Consider the following 27,187-nt stretch of genomic DNA (forward strand, 5'->3'; position numbering starts at 1 on the left):
TACCATGTTCTACCAATAGGTCATTCCATAAATGTAATTGCGCTTCTAGAAATATCGATATCGTAACTTTCGCTCTCATACTTAGATAATCACATGCATAAATCAGCTCTTTATTTAAAATATGACAGTATTAACTGTTAAAAAGAATATGTTTTAAAATATATACGCTTGTCATTTTCATTTTTTCCAATAAACAAAATTTTTATAATCATAAATACATTATCAAATTGTTACATCATTATAAAGTATGATATTAAAAAAAATTTTCTCCAGTAATTCTAATAATTTCGTTAACAAACTAAAAAAACATATCTAATAAATCTATTTTCTTGCGAAAATAACACATAAACTGACATTTAAAAAGATATGAAATAATAACATAACAAGAAACTTGTATCCGCGGTCGAAAGTTCAACGGTTCCCGACACGCATGCGCAGTAAAGTAAGTTGGCGCGGAATACCCGGATGTGCTGCCGCACGAGCACGATACGGTAGAAGGAAGAGGCATGACGCCATGTTTTGATGTCGTCATCCCCCCCAAACCTCTGTTTCTTGAGCAGCACAATAGTCTGTCAGTGTTTTTCTGTTGTGCGCCTCGTGTTCCGTGTTCCTGGTGGCCGTTTTGGCGTGCTCCATTCGCCCTCCCCTTCGTCGCGTCGAAGTTGGATGCTTGCCTTTGAGGCTAACGCTTGTCCCTGTGGGTTGACGGTCGCTGAAGGTGGCCTTTCGTATCTTTTCATGTCCGGGGAAGTAACCGCGGAGCGGGGGGGGTCCGCGAGCGTCGTCTACGTGGTGGTAGTGTCCTAGTGCGGGGAGGACGAGCGACCACGATCCTCCGCCGAACGGTTAATCAAAGTGGTTACGTCACACAATCCTGAGCTAGGCTTTCGAAAGAAACGCCTTACTAAAGAAGTGGACGGCGACGACGACGGGGACGAGGACGACGGCCCTGCTAAAATGGAGCTGCGCCTGCACTCGCCAGCCGGAGCAGAACCGATTGTCTATCAATGGCCCCTCACCTCCGGATCCGGATCTGTAAGTAGTTTTTTTTGTAATTGCGCATTTAAGTTTATTCTATGTAAGAAATACATGATATATGAGAAATACATAGAGAGTTGCTGTGTGACCTGTCGTTTATCCCTCATTCTCACAGCTGATCGTACATGTATCGCACGACGCGAATTTTTCCCACCACTATTTTATCACGCTGTCACATTTGTTCTACTCAGAACCATAAAACGTTTTGAATTCTCGAGTTTTTCACATCTCATGATTATTAATAACTATTTATATATGCAACCTTTAATTGTACACTGTGCTCTGTTTGCATGTACATATATAGGTACATAAAGGAGATACTTGCAACTATCATTATTTAGTTTCTTTCAGAATAATTTTTTCATTAATTATATTTTAATGAAGTTTATATATTATTATAATATTATTATAAGTTATATGTTGCCTACATTAAATCACAAATATTTTTTATGTGAAATAATTAGATTTTTATGTTATAATAATTAATATTGATTTATATCTTACAGTCAAAATATTTGTAATGCATGTTAAAATAAATTTATAACAGTTAGAAATTTCTATATTTTTTTTATAGCATGCTATATATTTCTATTAGTATATGTAACAGCTTATATTTACAGTACCTTCTATTAAATTTAATTTTATAATGTATACCTATAGTACAAGTTTTTACTAGTCATTTAAAAATGTTTATTGACAATAAATTTATTTGCAATATATATAGAGTTATCTCTGTGTTTTAAAAGATATTTCTATACATCAGTTTAAGATATTGTATAAGTAAAGAAAAAAGGAAAATCGGAATTTAAGATAATGTTTACTACAATTATGTATTATTTAATTCAAATGAGTTTTATTAAATAATTAATTATAGGATCGTCATGATGGTGCACTTGATGTCGTTGAAACAATGAGATGGGTTTGTGAGGATTTGCCTGACTTAAAGCTACCGTTAGAAAATAATATTTTGTGTGATTATGACACAAGAGATTATGAAAGTATGAAAAATTTGTGTGACAGATTTAATAGAGCAATTGATAGTTTAGTTCAGCTGGTAAGTAAAAAAAATTAATTATATTTAGTTAAATTAGTAATTTGCTTGTAATAACTCAAAATAATTTGACATAGGAGAAAGGCACTAGTTTACCATCACAAAGGTTAAATAAACGACCTAGTCGAGGTTTATTAAGGCATATACTTCAGCAAACATATAATCAAGCAGTAGTGGAACCAGATAAGTTAAATCAGTATGAGCCCTTTTCACCAGAAGTATATGGAGAAACAAGTTATGAGCTTGTATGTCAAATGATCGATCAGATTGATGTAACAGATGATGATGTATTTGTTGACTTGGGGTCTGGAGTTGGTCAAGTAGTTCTTCAAATGGCTGCAGCAACTTTATGTAAAATTTGTATTGGCGTTGAAAGAGCTGATGTACCATCAAGATATGCACAGGTATGTTACTCTTTTAATGGGTTTTTGTGACAGCACTATTTTGGTAATAATGAATTGTTGTGTGTATAAGTCTCTTATTTCTGTCAAATATTAGAGTATGGAAGTAAACTTTCGTAAATGGTTGAATTGGTATGGAAAAAGATGCGGCGAGTATCGTTTGGTAAAAGGCGATTTTTTAGCTGACGAACATCGTGAAAGCATTACTGGAGCTACAATAGTATTTGTCAATAATTTTGCATTTGGTCCAACGGTGGATCATCAGTTAAAAGAAAGATTTGCTGACTTACGAGATGGTGCACGTATCGTATCATCAAAGTCATTTTGTCCCCTCAACTTTCGCATCACGGATAGAAATCTCAGTGGTAATTCATTATATTCCTAAAAAGATAGTAAATATCTGATAAAAATTCGTAATCCTTTTTATTTTCAGATATTGGCACAATAATGCATGTTTCGGAAATGTCACCGTTAAAGGGCTCTGTTTCGTGGACTGGTAAACCAGTGTCTTATTATCTACATGTAATTGATCGTACCAAGTTAGAACGTTATTTCCACCGCTTAAAGAATAATAAACAAGGTGGTGATGAAAATTCTGATTCTGTGATAAATAACACTGCCAGCAGTAGTAATAAGGTTACAAATAGAGGTGAAAGAGGTGACAGAGCTAAACGAGATCTTTCGAGGCAGTTGGATAGCCCAAATCATTCAGAGCAACAGGGAACGAATAGTGATTCAGATGCAGATGAGAATAATATTAAAAATCGTCGGCAACCAAACAAGATCCGTAGAAAGTTGAATAGAAAATCCAATGGTATAACAAGACCTCCAGCTAGGGGCGGCAAACAGAGAGGAAGAGGTGTAAAGAAATCGAAACCCAAGAAAGCAATTAATATTTCTGGCCTGGACTTACTACATAGTCAAACATTACTTAGCACATCTCCACAAGCTTTAGGAAAGAAGCCACCGCCTGCGCCTGGTTGCGTGGATCAACAACTGTCTTCATTATCACTTTCATTACAGTCACATTCCACCTCTGTACATGAAGAACTTAGTATACCACCTGCTCCGTCCGCCACTCCATATGCATTACAAATACTTTTGGATTTATTCAGGTATGTTTAATTTTTTATAAAATGTACACATACCTATCTATATATAGAGTTGTTTACGCAACTATATTTTTGAATACAGGGACCAATTCATGCTCATGTTAGAATCAATGAGAACTCCTTCATACAGAGTATCAGTCAATACGGATATTGCAAAAGAAAGAGAAATTTATATCTTACAGTCAAAATATTTGTAATGCATGTTAAAATAAATTTATAACAGTTAGAAATTTCTATATTTTTTTTATAGCATGCTATATATTTCTATTAGTATATGTAACAGCTTATATTTACAGTACCTTCTATTAAATTTAATTTTATAATGTATACCTATAGTACAAGTTTTTACTAGTCATTTAAAAATGTTTATTGACAATAAATTTATTTGCAATATATATAGAGTTATCTCTGTGTTTTAAAAGATATTTCTATACATCAGTTTAAGATATTGTATAAGTAAAGAAAAAAGGAAAATCGGAATTTAAGATAATGTTTACTACAATTATGTATTATTTAATTCAAATGAGTTTTATTAAATAATTAATTATAGGATCGTCATGATGGTGCACTTGATGTCGTTGAAACAATGAGATGGGTTTGTGAGGATTTGCCTGACTTAAAGCTACCGTTAGAAAATAATATTTTGTGTGATTATGACACAAGAGATTATGAAAGTATGAAAAATTTGTGTGACAGATTTAATAGAGCAATTGATAGTTTAGTTCAGCTGGTAAGTAAAAAAAATTAATTATATTTAGTTAAATTAGTAATTTGCTTGTAATAACTCAAAATAATTTGACATAGGAGAAAGGCACTAGTTTACCATCACAAAGGTTAAATAAACGACCTAGTCGAGGTTTATTAAGGCATATACTTCAGCAAACATATAATCAAGCAGTAGTGGAACCAGATAAGTTAAATCAGTATGAGCCCTTTTCACCAGAAGTATATGGAGAAACAAGTTATGAGCTTGTATGTCAAATGATCGATCAGATTGATGTAACAGATGATGATGTATTTGTTGACTTGGGGTCTGGAGTTGGTCAAGTAGTTCTTCAAATGGCTGCAGCAACTTTATGTAAAATTTGTATTGGCGTTGAAAGAGCTGATGTACCATCAAGATATGCACAGGTATGTTACTCTTTTAATGGGTTTTTGTGACAGCACTATTTTGGTAATAATGAATTGTTGTGTGTATAAGTCTCTTATTTCTGTCAAATATTAGAGTATGGAAGTAAACTTTCGTAAATGGTTGAATTGGTATGGAAAAAGATGCGGCGAGTATCGTTTGGTAAAAGGCGATTTTTTAGCTGACGAACATCGTGAAAGCATTACTGGAGCTACAATAGTATTTGTCAATAATTTTGCATTTGGTCCAACGGTGGATCATCAGTTAAAAGAAAGATTTGCTGACTTACGAGATGGTGCACGTATCGTATCATCAAAGTCATTTTGTCCCCTCAACTTTCGCATCACGGATAGAAATCTCAGTGGTAATTCATTATATTCCTAAAAAGATAGTAAATATCTGATAAAAATTCGTAATCCTTTTTATTTTCAGATATTGGCACAATAATGCATGTTTCGGAAATGTCACCGTTAAAGGGCTCTGTTTCGTGGACTGGTAAACCAGTGTCTTATTATCTACATGTAATTGATCGTACCAAGTTAGAACGTTATTTCCACCGCTTAAAGAATAATAAACAAGGTGGTGATGAAAATTCTGATTCTGTGATAAATAACACTGCCAGCAGTAGTAATAAGGTTACAAATAGAGGTGAAAGAGGTGACAGAGCTAAACGAGATCTTTCGAGGCAGTTGGATAGCCCAAATCATTCAGAGCAACAGGGAACGAATAGTGATTCAGATGCAGATGAGAATAATATTAAAAATCGTCGGCAACCAAACAAGATCCGTAGAAAGTTGAATAGAAAATCCAATGGTATAACAAGACCTCCAGCTAGGGGCGGCAAACAGAGAGGAAGAGGTGTAAAGAAATCGAAACCCAAGAAAGCAATTAATATTTCTGGCCTGGACTTACTACATAGTCAAACATTACTTAGCACATCTCCACAAGCTTTAGGAAAGAAGCCACCGCCTGCGCCTGGTTGCGTGGATCAACAACTGTCTTCATTATCACTTTCATTACAGTCACATTCCACCTCTGTACATGAAGAACTTAGTATACCACCTGCTCCGTCCGCCACTCCATATGCATTACAAATACTTTTGGATTTATTCAGGTATGTTTAATTTTTTATAAAATGTACACATACCTATCTATATATAGAGTTGTTTACGCAACTATATTTTTGAATACAGGGACCAATTCATGCTCATGTTAGAATCAATGAGAACTCCTTCATACAGAGTATCAGTCAATACGGATATTGCAAAAGAAAGAGAAAGAAATTCAAAGTTACAATCGAGAGCGGCGCAATTAGAAAAACAGATAAAAGTATTAATTGATGATAGTGTAGCACTTTTAAAAGCAAGAATGACAGAGTTAGGTATAAATGCAACATCACCTGGAGATTTACTTGCTAAAGCTAAGGAGATAGTTCTTAGACACAAACAGTTACAAGCCAAAGCAAGTAAGTTACAAGCTCAAGTTGCATCTATGGAGAGTGAACAATCGAGACTAACTGCGCTTAGACATCAAGAATTACAAGAAAAATATAGTAATCTTACAAACACGAACGGCATATCAAACCCACCACAGCCACTTACTCAGGATTACATATTGAAAGAAATTTCCGCAACTTTGTCTCAACGTAAAAGATTACATTGCCAAGTTAGTAGAATTTTTTTTACTCTTACACAAGTAAAATGAATTTAAATATATAAATTATATTCCATTAAATTAGGTGTCTAAATTGGAACAAGAACTAAATGTGTTGGAACGAGCAAGCAATGAAAAACAGGTTGCTGCAATAGCCCAGCAACAGAGAGAAGCATTAAGCTCTAAACATTCACAAAATCAACATCATCATCAGCAGCCAAATGGGAAGAGTGGATCGTCACGAAAAAATAGAGAAGGGCGTTCTAGATCGCAAGAATGGCCTGACGTTCCTGATATCGGAAAGATACAAGAAAACAATCCAGAAATATTGGCGCAAAAGATTTTGGAAACTGGCAGACAAATAGAAGCTGGTCGAATATTAAATAGACAAAATACTAATACCAGTAGTAATTCTAGAACCAGATTGCCACAAGCATCTCTCAGTTTTTCTACTACTTCGTCATCCATTTCATCCTCACAACCACAAATAAATAATAAAGAGATAACAAATAGAACTCAGGAGCCTCCTAGGGTTGCAAATTTCGAGGATAGACTGAAGAGTATTATTACGAGTGTTTTAAATGAAGATCAACAAAATAGAAATAAACAACAACAAATGCAACTACAGGTGCAATTACAAAATCAGACTGAGCCAGATAGAAAACGTATTGCATTGCCGCAAAATGTTTCTACTCCTGATTATACACAGGTAATTTTAAAATAATTTTATTATTTAATATGTAAGTATTTATAATTTAAATCATTATTTCATAGGTTTCACCTGCGAAGTTAGCACTTCGTCGTCATCTCTCTCAAGAACGTCTTTCTTCTCACTTAACACCATCAGACAGGCCAACAATCGATTCAAGGCAATCGACTCATGACAATCGTATTGTAACGGGCGGAAATGGACTGCTTGGTACTAGAACAATTGGTGATTTGGTCAGTGGAGAAATAGAAAGAACATTAGAAATATCCAATCAATCTATAATAAATGCAGCTGTTGATATGAGCGCAATGATAAGGCCGGAAACTGTATATTCTCCTATTAGTAGACCAGCTAGTGCAGAGGGTGATGCTGGTTTATCAACTCTCGCGCATGTAGCAAGTTATGCTCCAACTTCTTCTGCAGTTTCAACATGTACTCCTACTACCACCTCCAGATCATCTGTATTATTTACTCCAGTAACACAACCACAAAGGTATTATATTATGCGTTTATTTGATAATTATGCTTTTATATGTAGCAAACTGCATTTTATAATTCATTTATTTTTGCTTCTTTAGATACACACCAGTTCAGTTACCTCGTGCAGATATCAAACCTTATCATGAATCGTATTTCTCTGACAATCCTTCTCAGTCACTCACACAGGCTCATCCTCCGCCATCATTGCATTCATCGCAGACAACATCAAACGGCGAACTTTTACCCGTAGAAGGATTAGCTGCATCTTTACATGCCCGTATATTAAATAATCACAATACGAAAACCGAGCCAATGCTGACTACGAATAGAAGGTATGAATTTCATTTACTTTTACCTTCTTTTCATATTGAAAAATGAAAAGCATGATCTGATATGTATTTATTTTGTAATAGATTTCAACCATACCCTCGTTATGCAACCAGTAGCAACAATAATGGCAGTGCAACAACAAATGGTATGGTGACAGCTATTTGTCAATCACAACCTTCAATGTCAGTGAAAACAGAGGCAATCGTATCATCAGTAAGCACGAGCGGAGCGCCATTGAGTCCTCTCGTAGAACCACATTCTAATACGTCTACGCCACTAGTCGATGAACCCCAGATGACAACGCAGAGACAACGAAATGGTATTGGCGATGACGGTAAGCACAATGTTCTATATTTTCATTTTACACCCTCTATTATGCATTCTGTTGTATTAGAGTAGGAAATGCTTTGGAATGTACATATCCAAGTTTTTAAATATGCTTCCTACACTGGCTGTAAAAAGAAACAACAATATGTTAAAAAAACCTTTAATTTCTTTAAATACATATAAAGTATCAAATTCTTTAATATTATTATATTTATTGATAAAATAAATTAGTTTTTATAATACAATTATATTTAGTAAATACAATTTTGCCAACTCAGCAACAGAATAGAGAATCTTGAAATTGGTGATAAATATATTTCATATTTTTCTTTTATTATTATTATTTAGACCTTGTTATAGACAAGGTGTGTGATTTATTTTCTCTGCTCATAAATACTCTTTTATATCTTTACTATACAAAACTTTTACTAAACACTTTGCTTTATCTTTTTAAAAACACTGTTGTATTAGTTTCTGCTATGCATCTTTTATTAGTATTTTTATGCACTAATGGTTCAAGATCATTATCTATGGTTTATCTTATGGAGCTGGTACTTGATCTTTATTTATATTTATTTTTGTTGTTGTTTGCTGTATTTGTTAGATGCACTGTAGCTGTTTGTTGGTTAGATCTGTCTGTCACATACTCAATCTCACTCACAACCCTTGAAGCTTGTTTTATTAGAGATTGAGACACATTCAGAGGGAGAAATCAAAAAGTACGGCTGCCTGTGGGTTGGTTCGTGGTTGCTGGTGAGTTATCCCACAGGGGTTGTTCAAAATTCTTTTCTTTATTATCATTATTACAGCCTTTTGATAAAATATAGTTTTAGATTCTTAGCTTTTTTTTATTTTTGTATATAATATAATATATCTTATATATTTTATATTATATATAATACATTTTCCATGAAAATAAGCCAGACTCTAAACATTTTTCTTTTTTTTTTTATCGTTATGCAACCAGTAGCAACAATAATGGCAGTGCAACAACAAATGGTATGGTGACAGCTATTTGTCAATCACAACCTTCAATGTCAGTGAAAACAGAGGCAATCGTATCATCAGTAAGCACGAGCGGAGCGCCATTGAGTCCTCTCGTAGAACCACATTCTAATACGTCTACGCCACTAGTCGATGAACCCCAGATGACAACGCAGAGACAACGAAATGGTATTGGCGATGACGGTAAGCACAATGTTCTATATTTTCATTTTACACCCTCTATTATGCATTCTGTTGTATTAGAGTAGGAAATGCTTTGGAATGTACATATCCAAGTTTTTAAATATGCTTCCTACACTGGCTGTAAAAAGAAACAACAATATGTTAAAAAAACCTTTAATTTCTTTAAATACATATAAAGTATCAAATTCTTTAATATTATTATATTTATTGATAAAATAAATTAGTTTTTATAATACAATTATATTTAGTAAATACAATTTTGCCAACTCAGCAACAGAATAGAGAATCTTGAAATTGGTGATAAATATATTTCATATTTTTCTTTTATTATTATTATTTAGACCTTGTTATAGACAAGGTGTGTGATTTATTTTCTCTGCTCATAAATACTCTTTTATATCTTTACTATACAAAACTTTTACTAAACACTTTGCTTTATCTTTTTAAAAACACTGTTGTATTAGTTTCTGCTATGCATCTTTTATTAGTATTTTTATGCACTAATGGTTCAAGATCATTATCTATGGTTTATCTTATGGAGCTGGTACTTGATCTTTATTTATATTTATTTTTGTTGTTGTTTGCTGTATTTGTTAGATGCACTGTAGCTGTTTGTTGGTTAGATCTGTCTGTCACATACTCAATCTCACTCACAACCCTTGAAGCTTGTTTTATTAGAGATTGAGACACATTCAGAGGGAGAAATCAAAAAGTACGGCTGCCTGTGGGTTGGTTCGTGGTTGCTGGTGAGTTATCCCACAGGGGTTGTTCAAAATTCTTTTCTTTATTATCATTATTACAGCCTTTTGATAAAATATAGTTTTAGATTCTTAGCTTTTTTTTATTTTTGTATATAATATAATATATCTTATATATTTTATATTATATATAATACATTTTCCATGAAAATAAGCCAGACTCTAAACATTTTTCTTTTTTTTTTTCTCCTTATAAAAATATAATGATAAAAATTATTTCACAATTCACAGCCTACTTATGCATATTCAGGAACTTAAGGACAAATGGAGCATGTTAGATTTATATAAAAATATTGTATTTTTAGTTAATGGGTTTTTGTAACTTTGGTGCATGCTTTTCTGCATGATAGAATAATATATAAAATGCGATTAATGTAGTGTTTTTTTTATTGAGTAGTTGTATGTATTGTACAAGAAATGATGAAGTGGATATTACAAGGTACTGTACATAATATATGATTACCATGTATATTTTATTTGTTAATGAACGATGTATTTGCATAACAAAAAGATAATACTCTATTATACAAATAAATCGCATTTACTAACTATACGATGATCATTTACAGATCTTTATTGGCAATTATATTTTAAACGTATAACATTTTATACACTATCTGTAAAACAATATTTATTATCGTACACGATACAGATATTTAATCATTTGTTAATAAAATCATTTTATTACACGAGATTTATAATTTAACACTTACATGCATAGTAACTATTACAAGAATACAAACATATCTTACTGTATTATTACCAAGAAGGGTTATTGGCTTATTTTTATGAAAATACGTTGTACCGTCTTAGAGTACATAAGCGGTGCAGCAACTAAGCATAATTCATTTTGCAGACGGAGAGGCGGATTGGCAAGACCGTATCAGTTCTGGATTCGATAGACTGGTTGCCTTCGCATCCACGGAGTTGGATAAGCGAAGAAGATCAACTGAGGGAGTAAACACAAGTCCCGATAGTGGTTTAGGATCGGATAGCACTGTGACAGGACCTCCACCGGTGATACCGTCGCCGGACGAAGCACTGGGACCCCCACGTACACCTTCACCGACTAGTCCTCGTCCACCGAATCCCTCCAACAGTAGTAGTACGAGCAGTAACAGCAGCAGTAGTAGTAGCACATCTTCGGTGCCTCTAAAATATCAACGTCAACCAGATCCAGAACGACATCACTTTAAAAAAAAGTTCTTTCATAGAGATTGGAACAATTCTGGGAGTACCAGTAAGTTTCGTCCTAAAGGCAAAGATTGGGATTGGAATCATTCGGGGCAGTGGCCTTCGAATGACGAATAATCTTGATCAACTTTTTATACAGCGTATCTTAAAAAGCAAGTATATTAAGCTTTTTAACGGGTTCTCTTTTATGGTTGTTAGATTCACAGAATTAATTTGAATGCGGTCCGTATTTCTTTGGTTACGGATATATGATTTCTTTTCATGATAGAAATGTTATTTCCTCCTACGCTTTACAGTCTGCTGTTTAAAGTGATCCTTAATTATTTTGAAATATGTACAATATTGCAATATATTGGATACTTTTTTTTAACTCGATTATAAAACACGTCTCTCGTGTTCGAGTTAAAAGATTTTTTTTCTTTTCTTGTTGTTTGTGTTAAAGAAGGGGCAACTTTTGAGCCGAGCGAATTGCTCGATAATTTGTTTTTGTTTTTATGTATTTCATTGTCGGGTATATATATTTATTTAATAGAGAACTTGATTGTGAGGCTAAATGTACTATGAAATTCTTTTCGAAGTGTTATATTTCGATCGTAAAAATCTATTTAATATTTAGCCATATACACACACGCGTATATTAAAAAATGAAGGTCAGAAGGTCGTGAAAAACGCTGTTATACATTACTCACTGATAAATATTTGAACATAATATTATTAGTCACTACATTTTTGGGGGAAAGAAAAAAAAATTTAGAGAATAATCATTGCCGATTTGATATATGACATACGGTGAGAATGTGTTTGCCTTCATAAGCATATGCTAATACCATAGAGATTATATTCCTTGACTTAAACAGAAGGAAAAAGTAAACAATTTGTAAATGGACGCGTCTATAATTATGGTATGTGATTGTCACGTGTAAAATATAATAGGGCAGGAGAAAGTACCATGTAAAAAATGTACCATATATTATGGGCGTAGAAGCTAGCATAACTGCTGACAAAACAGAAAGAATAGAAGCTACCAAAACCTACGTGTGTTCGTAGCAAATATTCGCTGCAAATTTTATATGCGGCTCTGTATCCCCCGATCGTTTCTGGAGGATACTATATCGAAGTGTTCACTGTTGCTCATACATGAATATGACAACAGACAGCGAAGAATAGTCATTTCATTAACCGGAAGTTAAATCTAATTCATTTTTTTCGTTGTTTTTATTTTTATTTTTATTTTTTTTTATTTTTTTTTTTTTCTATTTCTTTTTTTTCTAGCACAAATTTACCCATTGATTTGTAAGATTGTGCAGAATAATCCAAAGAATGATCTCTCTACGAGAGTTAAATAGAAAAATTTTCCCAGCAGAGCTTGATCAGATTTGAAATAATCTCGCTGGTGAATACGAGATTCGACTTGTAAATATAATGCGACGCACTCTTTGAAAAATACGTGCGTCCACGTTGTATAAAAGATTTTTTAGTCATTGTGTCGTAAATATAGTACAGAAAGTTTGTAAAAAGAAAGAGGAACAACCGAGTAACTGTCATGGAATGAAATGTAAAAAAAGAAAGAAAAAAAAAAAAAAAAAAATACGAAAGAAAAGAGAGCTAGAGAAAAAATCGACCGCTCGCCGTATATGATTGTAATTAGTTATCGAATTATTTAATAATCTCCTTATACATTAATACGATATAATTAAATAACGATGTAGGCACCTGCCAAGTTTAGCATGTTATATACACTGCCGAAACTTCTATTAATTTTATTATTGATCATGATTATTATTTATTGTTTTTATTGAAATATTTTAATACTAAGGTTTTTGTAACAATCATATTTTCTCTGTTTCATTCCTACCTTCCATTTGCGTGGTTTATCACCTCAGTAATGAAAAAGAAGAATGAATCTTACGAATCGTGGTATAATGAAAAATACCGATGTTACATTGTTACCATTTTGTTGCCCGATCTCTTTAACGCCGAGAAGAAGAAATGAGAGAGAAAACAGCATGGAATGGTAGACACATTTTTAAGCGTATATCATCGGGAGTAAAAGAAATTTATTACGATGTTGCCTGATTATGTTAATCGTTGTCTATGCAATAATACACTTCTGTTATAAACAAAGGGATACACTAGTACATTTGTTAGGGTAATTCATTGATTTGCTGCGTGAGCGGACAATGGTTGAAGTATATATACAAGAAATGATCGTAACACGATTTTATAGAACCGAGAAACAGATGTAAACAATATCGGTAGATATAATGCAACAGAGTACAAAGTTTTACCTGAACAGATTATATTTCATACCGTATCTGTTTTGTACATCGAGTAACCAATGCATTGAAATATACCACATTTTTATCTTAATTTATTAAATCTTTAATCGTTCCATTGACAATGCTATTATCACGTTCATTAAGGAAAGAAATGTATATTTTGTACTATCATCTAATGTATACGTGTAAGTTGCATAGAATACGGGTAAGTTGCATAGAATACGAAGAAAAAGTCATCGACATCCTATGAATTCCGTTTCCTATATACCACGATATAACGTAGAACTCCTGTATTATTGTTACATAATTCATTCAAATCTCAGTGTCAATGACATTTGCAATACAGGTGCCAGCATGCAGCTCGCATTATATATATGCGTTTGCAAAAGATAAACGATATACGGGTTTCGCAAGCCATGTGCACCCACACGCGTATATAAGAACAAGCTTGTCGTTCTTCTAAGTACTTGAACTTGAAATTCATAACGCACACTATGGCCTTCGTGTTAGAAACTATCTTGCTGCTTTTATTCCGTCTAGCGTACGGTCACAACATGCAGGACATTGAGATTGTTTTGTTGCCATTATGGAACACGGAAGATAACGCAGAGGTAGTTATATTTTATTTCCTTTTCTTTTTTTCTCATATAAATTATAGATTTAATTACTATTTTTCCCATCGAGGTAACGCGATTGTGTAATGCAGGTCATTTAGTTCACACGTTACAGGTGCCATTAAGTTTCAAAGCTTTCGATCATTCGATTGAACTGATATTACGTAGAAACGATAAAATTACAGCGCCACAGTTTGAAATTTGGAAACATAATGATGCGAATTCCTTGGAAAGATTGCCAGGACTCGGTAAATCGATATCGTGCCATTATCTTCACCTGGATGATTCTAGTTCCGCGGCTATGAGCCTCTGCGGGGAACACGGAGTGGTCAGTATGAAAATACAAGAACATTAAAGAGAAAAATATTTCTTAGAACAGTCTGTTTTTCATCGCAGCACGGTCTGATTTTCTTGAAAAATGTCACTTTCGAGATCACACCGCTTCACAGTCAGGAAATTTCATTTTTCGACGACCATTTTGTCAGACGACGTTCGGAAACATTGGGAGAGCCTCACATCGTTAAAAGAGCTCACACCCCTTTCATATTTTTTGAAGACGAACCAGAGTATAATGCGCAACTTAACAATGACTTGACAGCAGGAGATGAGATCATAGAACCGTTTGGAAACTTCAACAGGAATAACGAGAACGATGCACTGACGTTAGAATTGGCACTATTCTTCGACGAGGCTGACTACAATCTTTTTTCACCTTTTTTCGATAAAAACGACGAAAAAATACTCGACATGCTACTGGCTTACATAAATGGCGTGCAAGCTGTTTATCATCATCCGAGTTTAGGGATCACCATCGATATTTCTCTCGTTAGATTGGAAATTATGCAAAAGCAACCCCATGACCTACCACACCATGATGGAGAGCGAGGTAAACTATTGGATTCCTTTTGCACTTATGCCATGAAGAAGAATCCCGCGGACGAATTTCATCCTGGTCACTGGGACATGGGGTTGTACGTCTCTGGCTTGGATCTCTATGTCATGGAGGGTGGACAAAAAAATAGCGCAACCATGGGTTTAGCAGTAGTAGGTGGATTGTGCATCGACGAATATTCTTGCGTTATAGCTGAATTAGGCGTGACGAATCAATTCGGTAAACCCTTTCCATCAGCAGGTTTCACGTCTGTTTATATAGCTGCACACGAACTGGGACATAAGTAAGTTTATCTATTAATTTTTTAACGTAACAAATGTTAAATAACTTTTCCTTGCTATAGAAATGTCGAAGGGAAGTATCTCGACAAAACTGACGAATATTCTATTGTAAAAAGTTTAGGAATGCATCATGATTCTACGGGTAATACATGCCCAAAAGACGGCTACATTATGTCCCCCAGCAGAGGCACCTACGGTGAGACCATTTGGTCAGAATGCAGTCGCAACGTGGCGCAAAAGCTTCCATATATGAAACCTTGCCTCAGAGACCGACCAACTGTTCCAACGAACAATCGACTAGATCACAGTCGATACTTCGATCTCCCAGGAAGAGAATGGACTGCTAAAAGGCAATGTGAAGTGTTCCTGCGCGACAAGAACGCTACTGTGGCCACGTTTTATGAAGTTTGCCAGTCTTTGCAATGCGAAACTCCACACAGGAGCGGTTATTACCTTGCTGGACCAGCCCTGGATGGAACTTACTGTGCACCCGGAAAAGAATGTCGTGGCGGTGAATGTAAAAACGTCCTGCAAATTCACCCCGATCCAAACAAACCTTTCGTTCAACCGGGAGGATGGAGCGAATGGAAGTCAGGACCCTGTAAGAGCGGATGTCTATTGAAATCCACCGGGTCCCGAACTAAACAACGATTTTGTGATAAACCAGTACCAAAGAATACAGAAATCGGTTGCCAGGGTTTAAACTACGACGTCGTTCTTTGTAGAGACGATAATCTATGCAAGAAGAAGCGCAAGAGTATCAACGAGTTTGCGACACTGAGGTGCAGAGAGTTCAGTGAAAGATTGCCAGAATTGGACGCCAAGGGTGGCGGACTGCAGGCGCCGCACGAGCCCGAAAGGCCATGGATGGCTTGTGCTATATTCTGTCGGCGAAAAGACATAGCATCTTATTACACGCCGCGCGTGGAATTAAACGACCTTGGCCTTGGCCCATACTTTCCAGATGGGACATGGTGTCATGCCGAGGAGGGACAAAATTATTTTTGTCGCCAGCACCACTGTCTGCCGGAGAGTTTTCGTTTCGAAAAAATGCTGCTGAATGACCGTCGGAATGACGACATTTTTGGTCCTCAAAATGCACACGCTGGAGGTCTTCATCTTGATGATCAGGTAATCAAGTATTTGAGCTTGGGACTCGATGGATTGCCCCTCTTGACCTCTCTGTCACATGGTATTGGGTTTCCGCCAGACGAGGACGAATGGATCGATAAAGATTACGTAGAGCTAGTGAAACCGACAGAGAAAACTGTCTTCGGGTTACCGTATTGGTTAGGAAAGTAATATGATTGATTCTCTTCTTCATTACAAGTGGATTTTGTGACTTCTATCTTTTCTCTAAGTTATTACTTCGTTTGCTAGAAAAGTATTTATTGATCTCGATGGTAATTTATAATACTACGATGCGAAATTCGACTACTTTTTAAGATAAAAATGTTTTAAATATTTATAATTATTTATATTAAAAATAAAGTATTCATACGTCTTACGGTTTGTTCTCATTTCCTTGTTTTGTCTTCTGATTATTATTCAACCATTTCTTTCCCTTTATATATACAGTATAAATATAAATATATGGATATATCAGAAACTTATATGTCAATACATGGCATATATATATATATAAAAACAAGCAGTGCGTGTCATATATGAATATATACGTACTTATTTACACAGAAATTCTACTGTTTCACCACGCAGTTGTGTGAAAGTATCTCGGGAGATAGGATGATGACGTCACCTACTTGGCTATCTATTTTAGGAGTGTCCCGATGTTATATGCAGCGTAGGAGCGATCATGAGACAAAAGGATTGAATAAAAATACAAAATAGTATCACTTAATTGTATCGATATTATTTTAGCGTACAAATAATTAACCAACCATTAACATTAAGACGCATTATATAAGAAAACAATCAGCTCGATATTACAAATAATTGTTTATACACACGTCTGCTTTTGTGTGACAAAAATATTCACTAATCACTGTGTACTTAAAGAAAATTAATGAACAATGACTATGACCTTTTTAGCTATTTTTAAATGTTATTATTATATGTGCATATTTGTAATTTATTGAAAATGAAAACGAGTCGAATGATGATACATGATATGAATAATGACATAAAACAAAATAATGTAACGATTTAGATACAGCGATGATGGCTCATTTTGTCACATTTCCGCAGATTTGCCATTCGTACATATCAGTCGCGCTATACGCATTTATACTAAAGAATACTTACACACTATACATAGATACACAAGTGTACGCACATTCGCTCATACTGTATACATAATACATACTCTGAATGTACAGAATGAACAAAATTAAGTAGATCACATTCATACGACCGGAGTTGCGCACTTTAACAGACTCTCACTGTTAAATCATATAACTTAATGTAAATATATTCGATCTTTGTCACTGTTTAGGATCTTCCCGCATGTAAAGACAAAATACGTTTCACTACCAAAGCAACTGAATCATTCGTTTTTTCGTTAAGAATTCTAACGAACATAAATTTGTCTAAACCCAAATCAAAAATCTGATTTCTTTTATATTTGACTAATGGAAAAATCACATTTTCCTAGCTATAAGGTAAAATTATTATTTGCATCGCTTCAACAAATATTTGTCACAGCTCTCTAATCACGCTTTATGTACTAGAACGTACACGAGTGTTTAGTCTCGTCTATTGGAACGATTAGAGGACTGTCGTTGTGATGACAATTATCCATGTTTTTTGTTCCAATTTTTCGTGTTCAATTCGGCAAGGTATCGTATAATATGTCCTTTGCACTTTGCGATAGTGTTTCGGGGAATTTGATATCAAACGAAACCAGAAGATCACCTTTCCTCGATGATTCTTTTGGGAATGGTAAACCATGTCCCTGAATCCTCCTAACCATATTGGGTTTTACAATTTCTCGTGTCAAATTTAAATTGATTTTTTCGCCAGTAAGCGTAGGAACTTCCATGATAGTACCACATAAAGCTTGTTTTAAGCTGAGCTTGCAAGTGTATCTTATATCACTGCCTTCTCTTCTAAAAAGAGGATGTGGTTTGTCTCTGATGATAAAAATAATATCTGCTGGAACTTTTCCATGTGCTTGATCACCTTCTTTTTGGAAGGTGATCTTAGTACCAGCCTTCCATCCTGGTTTCACGTGAATTGTAAGAACTTTTTCTTCCCTTTTTGTAGAACCATCAGTTTGTACAACTCGTCTAGAAATTTTCATTTTCTTTGTACAACCACGTAAGATTTCTTCTAAACTGATGTACAAATCATGTTCAACAGCAGGATCTTGAGCACGATCTTTATTGCCTCCTCTGCCAGAGTTAGATCCCACATAGTTAAAAGAATGTGATCTGAAAGCTCCACCTTGGCCACCTTGACGTTGAGATCCAGGTCCCAATCCAAGTGGATCATCTACATCCATATCGTCATCATGGAAGCTGAACATTCGATTTCCTATAGGACCTCCTCCAAAATCAAAGAAGGCCTGGAAAGGACTAGCAGAACCAAAGAATTGAGCGAAGGTTGCTCTTGGATCTCCATGGAAAGTGTATGTTGTAGCACCACTGCCTCCTCCTGCTGATCCAGCTCCTCCCTTCAGTCCTTCTTCTCCAAATTTGTCATAAATTTCTCTCTTTTTAGCATCAGAAAGCACTTCATAAGCTTCAGCTATTTCTTTAAATTTTTCTTCAGCTCCAGCACTCCTATTTTTATCAGGATGATATTTCAAAGCTAATTTTCTATAGGCTTTTTTGATTTCATCATCAGAGGCATACTTGTTTATGCCTAGTATTTTATAGTAATCTTTCCCCATTGGTCACTGATCTGTAACAATTTAAATAACAGGAAGATTGATACATTGTCCTTGTAGAAATAAAATGTACAAATTCTTTTAGAGAAAGCAATTTATTTCCGTTTCTATTTACAATTATGAAACATTTATTTATTTATTAAACTTTTATTATTTCATTAATTTCTTTCTATGATATTTATCAAGATAATTATACGGTCCAATTATGAGCATTTACTTCAATTTATTTGAATCATTCTCTATTTAACTATGGGTAATTTTAAAAGATATATGGAAGTTTCTGCTGCTAATTATTAAGTACAGATAGTATATCTTAAATATTACGAATTTTATTTAAAATTACATTACTGTACATATCGTAAACGCTATATACATAACAATGCATGGTCCAAGAGAAATATTACATCATTACAAACACGTTTTTCGAGGGCCCGTATAATGTTCTATATCGACGGTTTGGGAAACGACGTTCGACGCAACGTGACCATAAAAGTGCGGCTCTTTCTGAAGTTTCAAGTACGACTTCGACGTCACACAACACACAAAGAACTGTTTTCGACTTTTACGGATTACCTTAGCGGGTATAGAAGTTATTTCTTTTTTTATGAAGTACATAGTTCTAAATTGCAAGATTAAATTCTATTTTTTATTTTTTGACTTACACAACTTTATGTAACTAGACTGAAATTTATCGATTTAATACTAACGAAATGTGTGTGTGTGTGTGTGTGTGTATATATATATATATAAATGATACATTAGAAATGTATTAAAACTAATTTTTTATGAAAATCTTTCGCAATACGATCAAATCTTTCCTTGATGTAATTAGTGTAACTGCTATTATTACATGACGTATGGGGTTTTGTTAATACAAGAAACAACTAACAGTTAAAGAATTCTGTAATTATTAAAGTTCAAAGGATTACAAAACTTGGTTTCAGATCAGATTGCGTTTACTAGCGGATTAAACTCATAGAAGCACAAAAACAAGGAACATATTCCATTCCTTCGATGATTGAGATACAAGTAGAACAATGGTACATAGATACTAAATCGATAATGCCAATGATCTGCCATTTTTTCGTACATTCTCGAGAACAGAAGTATGGATGTCTCTCTAACGCACACCCACGTACATATTTCACCGATATCTATTTCTGGCAATGATGAGCGCGTATAAGCGACGAACGTGTCCGTTCCTACAAACGTGCCTGCTCCTACAAACGTGCAACAATTTCGAGCAGCGTAAAAATAAATTCTATCGTATCCACTATGGCTGTCCTAATCTCTACCTCGAGAATTTATCTATTATAAAAATTATGCGACGAATATACGTGAAATGACCCCCCATCGCGGATAGCCCATTTTCTCCTCCTGAACATCTGACAGAATTCGGGATCCCTAGAGTACCGTTTACAATTTTGTTCAGCACTTACCGCTATTTTTCTTGTGATTCCTTGATAAATTACAAAATCCAATTGGCACTAAATTCACTGAGTTTTTTGCAAACGTTATGCAGACTTACGAAACGATTATTTCTGACAGATAAGACGAAACAACATCTAACACTTCTCTTCACGTACTAAAGTGTCGCGTAAGCTGTGCAGTCCATATATACAAACTTTCCTTCTAGTAGCTTCCGGAACTTTCGAGAATGGGTCGACGGCAGTTCCGTAGCACTTATTTAATGACGTCAGTAACCCCCACTCCTAGTTATAGATCGAAAATGTGATCGACAATCACGCGCGCGGTTTATGAAACGTAACGTTGATACGATAATAAATAAACAATACGTTTGTATTACTACTATATATTTCTAAAATATTTAATATTTCTTTATCAAACAATGATAATTTTGTATGTTTAATGATATTGTATAAAAATAAACAAGATAAGTACTGTTTTTATTATAATCTGAACATAGCTGAATATCCTATTGATATATACTGGGTGAACATAATTGTAAATATTACAAATTTTGCGTATGCATATATACACTGCGTCTATGAAATTTAAGGCTATTCAAATATTATAATTATATTAATTTTTATAGTTTGTAAAATAATTTACAATTAAACAATATTTATTTTATTATTATCATTAACAGTAGGATTCTGTAATATTGTAATTACTATACAAGATACAACAATATTTGAATTGAGATTTGTTTTTATAAAATGTGAAACTACGTTACAATTGTTTATTTTTTTCTAATGGATAGAATTAATCATTTATACAAATTTCTTTTTACTTCTTTTAATAGAAATTATAATTAAATTTATAAAAGTGTATTGCATTATTATGTATTTTGAAGTAAATATTTCAGTAGATTTTTTAGTAAATTTATTAATAATATATACATCGTATAAAGATTTACATACTTTATATTTTATAAAATTCGGAATATTTTCATACATACAATAAATAAACGTATCACCACTTATATCTATATACATATCATCGAATAAGATTAAATTCATTCAGTTAATATCATGCATATTGTATACATACATAACAAATGCATTATTCAATGTGTTTACCTACTCAGTCGTAAGAACAGCGCATGTTTGCATTCTCGTGAATTTGGTGGCATATATTTGTCATAAAAATCTTGAACAAATTCTTCCACTTTGAAACCAAATTTCTGATATAATATTAATGCTGGATTAGTAGCTGAAACATGTAATGTAACATCTTTGCCCATACATGTTTGAATTAGGTGATAAAGCATAAACGTTCCTATACCAGATCTACGCCACTCTGGACGAGTTAAAAAGAATGATATGTAAGCTTCATTATAACCAACATCGGGTACTAAAATAGCAAATCCTATGACTAATTTTTTATACAAAACTACACAGCTAAAGTCAGGATATTGAAGACATTCTGTCACTGGAAAAAAGAAACGATTTCGTTATTTTTCTGTTCTAAATACAAATTCAAGTAAATAAATAAAGTATATTTACAAGAACCATAAAAATGAATATTAAAGGCTGAATTTCTATTGCATAAAAATTTAATTGTTACTCACAATCAATTCCAGGCCAAAAAAATTGACTACATAAACTGTTAATCGCGGGAATGTGTTGCGGTCTCACATAAGAATAGTCAATTGGTGCTGTTAGTGGTGCTTTCCATTTAGAATTTGATTTATTGACTTTAAAGCGAAGCTCCTCCATTACTTTCAACCATAAAGGACGACATGAAGTGTCTCTTCTTATAAATGGTTTCAAAAGTCTATTTGTATATGGACTATGCACAGATGTAGGTTCGTTATATCCCTGTAACCTTTGCTCAAACGAACCTAGATCATCGCCAAAAAATCGGTCCAAAACTCTGCCAGAATCTTTTAGAGGTTTGTCAAGTATTTCTGCTTTGCAACCAAAATTATCAATATCCAATAATGGTAAACCATATTCACGTTTCAATTTCCGTACAGTCAGTTTTCTATAAAATCGTCTGATCTCTGGAGTCGCAGAATTAAGAATTGACTTATTAACTTGTTGTAATAAGTATGCTTCTTCTTGATGTGTCATACGTGGAATCTTTTCTCCTAAAATAACACTGAAAAACAATTAAGCAGAAATGAATTATACTGCATAAATATGATAAAATATATACTAGTTATATGATTTCTTTGCCAAGGCCATGGACGTCGTTGTGTAGTCTTAAATAAAGAAACAGGTGGCTGTTCTTGCACAGAACTTAAACTATCATTACTATCTTCTTCATATTGTTCTTCTTCTTCATCTTCCTTCATTTGATCTATTTTAATACCAAGATTTTCTGATACGATATCTGTAGTAGTTGTCCATTCGGATGTAAAATCATCTAATAATTGCGAAAAGTGGAAATTATTAGTTTGATATTGACAGTCTCTTATTAAATCAGACAATGATGGAGTGTCACTCTGTTCAGTAGACATTATATCATCTTCTATCTCCATATCTAAAATTAAAGAATATTAGTATGTAATAATTTTATATATACTTTATATATTTTTTATTCAAGTTGCTGGTACAGACTGTTTAACTCATCCTCCTCGAGTAAAAGATCAAATAATGTTTTATCAGGTTGAACATATGTTTGTGAATATGTAGAGCATTCTTGAGTTTTTACTGGTCCATTTCCATAACTATTATCCTCTCCAACTGAAATACTTGATTCTGATGGTGTTGGACTATCATGCAATTTACTTGCTGTTTTTGCCTGATTACCAACATGTTTTTTACGATCCAATATCATTTTTTCATCTATGAGAGTAAGTAATTTAAATATCCTATAATTATGTCATGTAAAAAGCATAAGTATTGTAATTACTTTTAGCAATAAGGACTTCAGGTGGATCATTATCTATTAGCCTCCACCATCCAGATTCTCCTAATTCTGTTGTTCCTGATTTGAAAAAGATTCCACTATAATGAGAAAGAGTTCCAGATATTGTACCAATCCAATTCTTTTTTCTTTTACTAAAAATAACAAAAAACTAAATTACATACATGAATTTTTTAAAAATGTTGAGTTTTATCAATTGTTTAATGTATCTTACACTGTCTTCTTAAATAAATAATCCCAATTACGGTCAACAAATGTGCTAATGTCAGATTTCCAATGAAAGTATCCTCTTTTACTGATACCACTTGACTTTTCACGTAAATTATACAATGTTAATACAATCACATTAAGCCAAGGCATTCTATTACGTGCTACTGTTTCTTCACCAAAAGGACTGCAATGGGAGCAAGTCAAATCAAAGAATACATCACCTACAAATGATAATGGAACACTTCCCCGTTTTAAACAGTCTATATGAATCTTTGTTGAACATTCATTACAACATAATGCTGGTTTATTATATGGTTCACATAAATATCCACAATTCTTACAACACTGAATCTTAGAGCGATCAATAGAGTCTGTTTTGAATTTTCTATCTTTTTCATTGCCTATTTCCGCCATTATTTATTTATACAGTAACTTCTAAATTCACTATTAAAATGTAATTCTTGGATTTCGATTAGATATGTCAGTTAAAACACTCTTAATCAAAAAATAAAAATAAAAATATAATCGGTAACTTAAAATTGGAGTAAGATATCGTATCATTGATAATTATCATTTGTATTCGAGTAAATAGAGGTTACTTGTTTGTATACCTTCAATGTCTAAGATCTCACTTGAAATTACAATGTGAACATAGCTGCAAAAGACAAATGGGAAAGAATTTATAAATAAAAATTGATACAAATATAAATTGTAAATTTTTAATTTAATACAAATTACATTTTAATATAAATATTTATATAAATATACATTTAATTGTTATATTTCCATTAATTTTTATCATTTGCCATATTATTATTATAAGCGACACAACAAAATGAATAAACTTTCCACATTTCGTTCTTCTCTTTCACATATTTATTTGTTTAATACCTATGTTGATGTTTCTTATAATAATTGACAAGGAGAGCGCAAGTCCTTTCAGTCATCGATTTAATTGAAACTTTGCAGGTTTGTAGACATCGTTATGCAGTTTAAGAAAATATATAATTATAACCGCAACTACTCAGTAATTTTTAAGATATTTACAATTGAAGTTTTACTACTACCTTAATTACAGATTTATTTTCAATAATTCTCATGTAGAATCGTGGCTTAATGATGACATTCCGAAATTCATATACTTGCAGTTCAGGGTTCGATTCCATCCACATTGGAAGTTTTTTTCACTGTATTTTTTATTTTGTATTTATTTTTTACCTATGAAAACATTGTAAATAAACAGTTGTAAATATAAATTTTTAATAAAAAAAATTTATTTTTTACGCTTTCTTATGCTAGTATATGTTTATTACAAAACAATAAGAATATATATATATATAAAAACAGTTTTTTATAGTAATCTTATTTATGATAATTATTACGTGATATGTATTACGAAACATCTTTTTCTCCTAACGGTCCGTAATACGGACATTTATTTAAATTCTAATGTCTATATGTCATTCTTTATTATTTCGTTAATAATTAACGTATATATATGAAACTTTCAAAATGAATAAAAAGTACCTAAGCATATAACCATTGCAGTTCCATTTTCTTTTTACTAGGAATAAAATCACACATCTTCATCTGTGACTTCATGTTCGTTTATAATTAATTTATCAACTTTTAAAATTGCATCGGCACAGCCTTAGCGAGCTTTCTAACATAATTCTGGATATGAATTCGTTGTTATTTAAATTATTACTGGTGATTATTGCATAGAGTGTTTTAATTATTGCCGAAGATAGTAATGGTTTATTTCTCTATTAGTATAATGAAATAATTAATAATTCAAGTTCATCAATTAATTATTGAAATTTGGAATTCTTCGTAACAGAAATATATTCATAATTGATTTATTGAAATTATTAAATATAAGAGATATCGTTTGATATTCTACATCGATGCTTTATCACATAGCTACTTCAAAGATGCAACATTTTCCCGCTACAAAAATACCTAGCGTATCCGGCTGCAACCAACTTCCAGTTGGCGGCAAGCGGGCATAGCGGTAACAAATGGTGAAATATTCTCATGCGTCAAAGTGAAATATTAAATCTCAGACTGTTTCGTGAAGTAGTGATATCGCTGATTGACGTTTTAATTATTTCACGAAGTTCAAGATTACTAACTGTGAATATTTCTTCGGTGGTAATATACTACAAGTGAAAAAAGGAATGTTGCATAGTGCAAATTGTGTAAAGATACATGTGGAAAATAAAGTGGTGTGAGTGCAGGATCCTATAATACTACCGCATTGTCCGTTACAATCTGCTGTAAAAGATTGTAGATTTCGACTGCCCATTGGAATATTTGATAAACATTACTCTGAATAGGCAGCTTTTTAATAGTTTTTTCAATTTTTCTTCGATCTTGACGTTCAATTGCAACATAGTTACGTATTATCTCTTTTCATTCTAAATTTTAATTGTGGATTAGAATATTTCGTTACTACTGCTTATAGAATAGACTCTTCTCAAACCAGGGCAATAATATTGCGATTGCAGGTGCACATATGAAACAAAGTAACGGAAAAACAAGTGCCTGTGAAACGTTCTACACAATATACTTTATTCGCCTATATTTCAGAAATTAGGTTTTTCGGTTAGATTTTTTTGGCATAACAGCGTACAGTAATATTTTCCTTAACGGGATTGGATATTTTTTTGCATTTCGAGCGTGCGTTTTCGAAAAATAGAGCTGATTGTGTCAGTGACAGTCAGATCATGCTGCGCAGTTTACTTTTTTGGTTTCTATCTTCAAAATTAGGCTTCTGACTCCGGTTTTTTTCATTTATCAGCGTAGACTGAATTCTTCCTTAACGGGATTGGATATCTTTTTTGCGTTACAAGCGTGCGTTATCGAAAAATAGTGCCGAAAGTCTCAGTGGCTCTCAGATCGCGCTGTGCAATTTACTTTTTGGCCTCTATCTTTTGAATTAGGCTTTCAGAATCGGATTTTTCCACTGATTCGTGTAGAGTGATTTTTTTCATAATGGGATTAGATATTTTTTTTCGGTTTCGTGTGTACGTTTTTCTAAAATAGTGCCGAATGTGTCAGTGGCTGTCAGATCGTGCGACGCAATTTACTTTTTTGGCTTCTATATTTTGAATTAGGCTTTTTGAATCGGATTTTCCCACTGATTCGCGTACAGTGATTTATTCCTTAACCGGATTGGATATTTTTTTTCGGTTTAGTGTGTGCGCTTTCAAGAAATAGTGCCGAAAGTGTCAGTGACTCTCAGATCGTGCTGCGCAATTTACTTTTTTGGCTTCTATCTTTTGAATTAGGCTTTTTGAATCGGATTTTTCCACTCATTCGCGTAGAGTGATTTTTTTCATAATGGGATT

At 33.4% G+C, this 27,187-nt stretch overlaps 4 protein-coding genes across 10 annotated transcripts; 2 read left to right on the forward strand and 2 right to left on the reverse strand.

Annotated features, from left to right (window-relative positions):
- The first annotated feature begins 384 nt into the window (after positions 1-384).
- Positions 385-12,354, forward strand: gpp (DOT1 like histone lysine methyltransferase grappa). 7 transcript variants are annotated; one of them, XR_001890361.1, is made up of 14 exons: positions 385-1,035; positions 1,913-2,092; positions 2,167-2,493; positions 2,588-2,855; positions 2,924-3,605; positions 3,685-3,769; positions 6,010-6,396; positions 6,470-7,093; positions 7,159-7,586; positions 7,672-7,905; positions 7,987-8,048; positions 9,230-9,418; positions 10,084-10,164; positions 11,033-11,103. XR_001890361.1 is itself a non-coding variant. In XM_017903262.1 (13 exons), exons 1-13 carry the CDS (start codon positions 958-960, stop codon positions 10,024-10,026), a joined length of 3,555 nt encoding a protein of 1,184 aa, XP_017758751.1. In that variant the 5' UTR covers positions 385-957; the 3' UTR covers positions 10,027-10,147. The 7 variants fall into 7 exon arrangements, 6 of the variants coding, with proteins under 6 accessions (XP_017758751.1, XP_017758749.1, XP_017758750.1 ...); XM_017903262.1 differs by lacking the exon at positions 11,033-11,103 and having other exon boundaries at positions 10,016-10,147; XM_017903258.1 differs by lacking the exon at positions 10,084-10,164 and having other exon boundaries at positions 386-1,035; positions 11,033-12,354.
- A 1,789-nt stretch (positions 12,355-14,143) lies between these two features.
- Positions 14,144-16,738, forward strand: stl (ADAMTS metallopeptidase stall). Its single transcript, XM_017903222.1, has 4 exons — positions 14,144-14,260; positions 14,379-14,591; positions 14,660-15,438; positions 15,553-16,738. Exons 1-4 carry the CDS (start codon positions 14,144-14,146, stop codon positions 16,736-16,738), a joined length of 2,295 nt encoding a protein of 764 aa, XP_017758711.1.
- A 786-nt stretch (positions 16,739-17,524) lies between these two features.
- LOC108549736 (dnaJ protein homolog 1) lies at positions 17,525-20,910 on the reverse strand. Its single transcript, XM_017903223.1, has 2 exons — positions 20,726-20,910; positions 17,525-19,300 (listed from the first exon to the last, which is right to left on the reverse strand). Exon 2 carries the CDS (start codon positions 19,287-19,289, stop codon positions 18,222-18,224), a length of 1,068 nt encoding a protein of 355 aa, XP_017758712.1. The 5' UTR covers positions 19,290-19,300; positions 20,726-20,910; the 3' UTR covers positions 17,525-18,221.
- A 915-nt stretch (positions 20,911-21,825) lies between these two features.
- On the reverse strand, positions 21,826-24,300 carry Atac2 (Ada2a-containing complex component 2). The gene is made up of 6 exons (XM_017903239.1): positions 23,839-24,300; positions 23,610-23,758; positions 23,315-23,542; positions 22,911-23,237; positions 22,321-22,842; positions 21,826-22,181 (listed from the first exon to the last, which is right to left on the reverse strand). The coding sequence occupies exons 1-6, from the start codon at positions 24,246-24,248 to the stop codon at positions 21,826-21,828; spliced, it is 1,992 nt and encodes a 663-aa protein (XP_017758728.1). The 5' UTR covers positions 24,249-24,300.
- Positions 24,301-27,187: the final 2,887 nt, after the last annotated feature.

This window comes from Eufriesea mexicana, unplaced genomic scaffold (assembly GCF_001483705.2).
Source record: "Eufriesea mexicana isolate 0111107269 unplaced genomic scaffold, ASM148370v2 scaffold2208, whole genome shotgun sequence".
Lineage (NCBI taxonomy): Eukaryota > Metazoa > Arthropoda > Insecta > Hymenoptera > Apidae > Eufriesea > Eufriesea mexicana.